The sequence below is a fragment of the Etheostoma cragini genome, chromosome 22 (genome assembly GCF_013103735.1).
Source record: "Etheostoma cragini isolate CJK2018 chromosome 22, CSU_Ecrag_1.0, whole genome shotgun sequence".
NCBI classification, from domain to species: Eukaryota; Metazoa; Chordata; class Actinopteri; order Perciformes; family Percidae; genus Etheostoma; species Etheostoma cragini.
This window is the reverse complement of record NC_048428.1, coordinates 7398519-7404021: the sequence shown is the minus strand read 5'-3', so window position 1 is coordinate 7404021 and position 5503 is coordinate 7398519. Positions and strand designations below refer to the sequence as shown.

At 44.1% G+C, this 5503-nt stretch overlaps 1 protein-coding gene across 1 annotated transcript in view; it reads right to left on the bottom strand.

Annotated features, from left to right (window-relative positions):
• LOC117938254 (basic salivary proline-rich protein 1-like) overlaps positions 1-5503 on the bottom strand; it is a 15873-nt gene that overhangs the window by 410 nt on the left and 9960 nt on the right. The window contains exons 2-5 of the mRNA XM_034862777.1: positions 5324-5470; positions 4680-4841; positions 3396-3557; positions 800-2120 (exon numbers count right to left, since the gene is read on the bottom strand). Of these exons, the coding sequence (XP_034718668.1) occupies positions 800-2120; positions 3396-3557; positions 4680-4841; positions 5324-5470 (1792 nt within the window). The remainder of the gene's footprint in view (positions 1-799; positions 2121-3395; positions 3558-4679; positions 4842-5323; positions 5471-5503) is intronic.

The following is a 5503-nucleotide window of genomic DNA, read 5'->3' as shown; positions in this document are numbered from 1 at the left end:
CAGGGCATGGCAGGGCATCACAGGGCATAGCAGGGCATCAGAGGGCATCACAGGGCATTGCAGGGCCTTACAGGGCCTTACAGGGCATGGCAGGGCATCACAGGGCATCGCATAGAATCACAGGGCTTTGAAGGGGCATCACAGGGCATTGCAGGGCATCACAGGGCATGGCAGGGCATCACAGGGCATGGCAGGGCATCACAGGGCATCACAGGGCATTGCAGGGCATCACAGGGCATAGCAGGGCATCACAGGGCATAGCAGGGCATCACAGGGCATTGCAGGGCATCATAGGGCATCACAGGGCATCACAGGGCATCGCAGAGCATAGAAGGGCCTAAGAAAATATGCTGGGCAAAAATACACGTAAGGATTTTGGGGAGTGAACTCCCCAGAACTAGGTTAGTTACAAGCATTTGACATAAAAGATGAAATCGGGATTGAAAACCATACATCTCCTCTCCTCTCTGTCACAACAAAACAAGTGCAGACAACAGAAAGTACTTAAAATCTAAGTGAAGAACAGAAGTGAACAAGAACTATCCATTTCTATCATTCTGATACTAAAACAAAAAAATCATATTTACCTTGCACATGAGGGTTCACACTTGCTTTCAAATTCCAGCCAATTAATAAATTCAATTTAAATAAATTCAGATCAATTCAAATTAATTAAAGAAAAATTCTAAAGATTAAAAGCAAAAGTATTCAAATACATTCAACACAGTTTAGCACAATAAAATCTGAAAACTGAATTAAAAATCAATTTATAGACAAAAGTACTTACCAGCAGACTTACCTGCAGCGGCTCTCTTGCGCCCCCTGCCCTGGTTTCTCATGTCCATTAACCTCCTAATGTTCTTCACCCACTTCTGCTCAGGGCCCCTCCATGACGGCAGAGGAGCACTAGGTGCACATGGTCTTCTAGAGGGGCCTGCTTTCAAAGATGAAGTGGGTACCTGAGGTTGGTCAGAGTAGGTCAGTGGAAGCTCACTGGAGGCAACAGGGGAGCCAGGGTGGGAGCCATGTAGGGAGCCCCTTGAAAAGACAGGGTGGGAGCCATGTGGGGAGCCCCTTGAAAAGACAGGGTGGGAGCCTTGTGGGGAGCCACTTGGAGAAATAGGCTTAGAGCCACGTGGGGAACCACATGGAGAGACAGGGTTAGAGCCATGTGGCAAGCCATTTGGAGAGCCACATGGAGAGCTAGAGTCAGAGATAGATGGGAACCAACGTAAAGAGCTAGAGTCAGAGATACAAGGGGAGGCACTTGGAAAGCCAGGGTCAGAGCCATGTGGCGAGCCTTTTGGAGAGCCAGATGGAGAGACAGGGTCAGAGCCGTGTGGCGAGCCTTTTGGAGAGCCACATGAAGAGACAGGGTCAGAGCCGTGTGGCGAGCCTTTTGGAGAGCCACATGGAGAGATAGGGTTAGAGCCATGTGGCGAGCCTTTTGGAGAGCCACATGGAGAGATAGGGTTAGAGCCATGTGGCGAGCCTTTTGGAGAGCCACATGGAGAATTAGAGTCAGAGATAGAAGGGAACCAACTTGAAGAGCTAGAGTCAGAGATAGAAGGGAACCAACACGAAGAGCTAGAGTCAGAGATAGACGGGAAGCCACTTGGAGAGCCAGGGTCAGAGCCACAAAGGCGGCCACTTGACAGTCCAGGGTTGGAGCCATGTGGGGAGCCACATGGAGAGTCAGAGTTAGAGCCACCAGGGGGGCCACATGGAGAGCCAGGGTCAGAACTATGTGGGAATTCAGTTGGAAAACCAGGCTTGGAGCCACGTGGGGAGCCATTTGGACAGCCAGGGTTAGAACCACATGGGGGGCCAATTGAAGAGCCGGGGTTAGAGCCAAGTGGGGAACCACTTGGATAACCGGGGTCAGAGCCACACGGGGAGTAACAGGGCGAAGGAAAAGGCGAAAAGCTGTAGAAATGTGGGGAGCCATAAGGAGTTTTTTGGCGCGGCTTGGTGAAACCAAAGTCAGGCTTACCTGCAGGCTGAGTGGCACTCTTGTGCCAGCCGCCAAACTCCTTTCTCCTTTCCATACAAACCTCCATGTTTTTCACCCACTGCGGCTTTGGGCCGTCCCATAACGGCTGAGGAGCATTGAGTGCCATCTAAAGATAAAAACAAATCACACATCATGTTAAAACACATTTAGCCTGGATTAACATAACTACATTTCCAAAAAAAAAGACAGACGCATGATGTCAGGCTTTTCCCCTGACCTTCTGCTCTGTGTGTGTTGCCGTTCTTAGATTCCCTTTGCAACGGTAAACAACAACATAATACGAGCTAGCAAGCCACATTCTAGAAATGGCAGGTTTGAAAGAAAATTAGGATTGTGCAATACGGCAGGCTTGCTTGTCTTTTTCAGTGAAAGATTGGGAACATTTACAAAGAATGTGTTTATAGCATTTACTATCTAACTTGAGCGTTTGGGACCATTTGGTAGGATAGAGTGTAGACAAAGTACACACGTCAATACACTGGCAAGAGAAAATTACCTTTACTAATTTGTGCAATTTGTGCTAATTTAAATAGCTTACATTATTCTATTGTGTAAACAGTTAACTTTATTTAATATTTTGTGTGGCGTTTTCTTTTGCAGGAGTCAAATGTTTCACCTAAACAAGTTTCTTCTTGAGAGTATTTTGCAGAGCCACCGTTGCTGCGTCCGCAGCTCAGCGCTGCCTAAGTTGATTGTGATTGAAGATATGCTAACAACTCAGAGTGTTTTTTTCTCCTATCCTAGAATGTGTCTGTGGTGTATCCACACCTTACGCCACAGCGCTGTTGAGATAGGTCAACTAAGTCACCATTGTGGTGACATTTTTCCAAAACACCATAGTATGTAAGATGAAACAAGAGGGAAAACTTTGTTCAAATTGGGTCATTCCTAGGTCCCAGGTCAGGGGATGAGAAGCTCTATTTGGCCATACAGTAAAAACAGAACCTGTCATTTCTTCAAGTATGAATTTATGTGTGTCACTACAGATTGAGAGAGTCTAGGTTGATAAGGGGATGTTGTCAGCGGAAACAGGGTAGATTGGCTTCGCATACACCTCAGCCTATTGCCAAGTGATAATAAGTAACAATATTACTGTACTGCACTCAGTTCTGCATTTCTCAGTTCTGTTTCAGTATTCGGCTGAAATACAACAAATTGCTTTGTTGAATTTTAAACACAACCATTTTCAACATTCTTTTAGTGAACAAATTGATTATTGAGTAAAACCATAATGTTATTAAAAAGTATGCTCTCTCTGTGCCAAATGTCTGCATTTCTTTCACACTGTAATTACTGCAGTAGGCCTTATGCCTTGTGTGTGCATGTCAACATACAGTAGTAAAGTTTCACTTTTTCCACTGAGAGCCGGAGTCAGACTTACCTCCAGAGTCAGCGGCTTTCCAGCTGAGGAGCCAGGGTCAGTGCCAGGTGGGACGCCACTCTGGGACGCTGCCGCTGGGATCCTACGGTGGATGGGCCGCGGGCTGCTGGGCCGGACGGGGTTTGGAACAAAGGCTCTTGTCCCCTTACGACGTTGGTCGGTCTGGAGGTCAAAACAAATACAACCCTCAGACCACTGCTCCACATCATGTTAACACCATGGACTGTTTTATCACATCACATGTTGAACTATAAGGATCACGATCACAATGGAACAATACTTAATAAAAATAAATCTTATGTATTAAATTTAATACTAAACATAATATTAAAAACAAGGAAAAGTATGCATGAGTTATCTGTATAAAATGTAATAATTAATGCACCATAGAACATGACGTTGTTTGAGTTGCTGCCTTAATAAATCTATCTATCTATCTATCCATCTGTCGATCTATCTATCTATCGATCTATCTATCTATCTATCTATCTATCTATCTACCTTTTTTCAATTCAAAGGGGCTTTATTGACATGAAAGTTTCAATACCAATGGTGCTAGTCTAAATATCTGGACTGGACATGATGAACAACCAAACAATAAGAGTGATTCATATTTATCTGTCTATATCCATCTCACACGCCACACATATCACAACATCAAGCAGATGAGCATGCAGTCTGCAGCACTGATGAAGTTTAATTGTACAGTTTAGCCTACTGTAACATTTCTGCACGTTAACACCATACTAAAAACGTCAGTCATAATCTAATATATCAAAACTAATTATAATAGTGATATTTAAAATATTGTTATATATCTATAATAAATCAGCCATTGTTTGGGTGAACATCTTTGTTTGTGGTGCCTATGTTATAGTGCCATCAATAGCTTTGCATTATGAAACTTTACAGTTTCAGCAGGACATAAATGCCTCTTGGAAAGGGACAGAGACTAGAGTTGGGACAGCATTACACAATAAAACACCTTGATCTAACTGTACTGTTTTCCTTATTCTCCTTTATCGAGAGTTTAATAAATTCTTTCATGTTAGTCATCAAAGTCTCCTGAACATTCTTTATGTATCCAGAAGTCAAACTGCTGCTGAGTTATTCCATAACTACCATGGTGTGTTATGCATATTAAAGTATGCTCTCTCAATATGCCAAATGTAGCATTTCTTTAAGAGTGTTATTACTGCAGTAGGCCTTATGCCTTATGTGTACATGTAAACATACATTCAAAAAGATTCACTTTTCTCCACTGAGAGCAGGAGTCAGACTTACCTCCAGAGTCAGCGGCTTTCCAGCTGAGGAGCCAGGGTCAGTGCCAGGTGGGATGCCACTCTGGGACGCTGCCGCTGGGATCCTACGGTGGATGGGCCGCGGGCTGCTGGGCCGGACGGGGTTTGGAACAAAGGCTCTTGTCCACTTACGACGTTGGTCGGCCTAAATTATATACAAGCAAAAGTATAGAAGAGTTAGCTGTATAAAGTGTAATAGTTAATACATAGTAGAAGATGACGATGGTTGAGTTGCTGCCTTAATGAACCTATCTATCAATCTATCTATCTATCAATCTATCTGTCTATCTATCTATCTATCTACGTACCATTTTTCCATTCAACAGGGCTTTATTTTAATAAAAGCTTCAATAACAATGTTGCCAGTCTAAATATATGTACAGGACATGATAAACAGGAATATGAACATTACCAAACAATAAGATTGATTCATATCTATCTGTCTATATCTATCTCAGACTTCACACATATCACAACATCAAGCACATGAACACAAAGTCTCTGTGCCAAATGTCTGCATTTCTTTCACAGTGTAATTACTGCAGTAGGCCTTATGCCTTATGTGTGCATGTCAACATACAGTAGTAAAGTTTCACTTTTTCCACTGAGAGCCAGAGTGAGACTTACATCCAGAGTCAGCGGCTTTCCAGCTGAGGAGCCAGGGTCAGTGCCAGGTGGGACGCCACTCTGGGACGCTGCCGCTGGGTTCCTACGGTGGATGGGCCGCGGGCTGCTGGGCCGGACGGGGTTTGTCCCCTTACGACGTTGGTCCATCTGGAGGTCAAAACAAATACAACCCTCAGACCA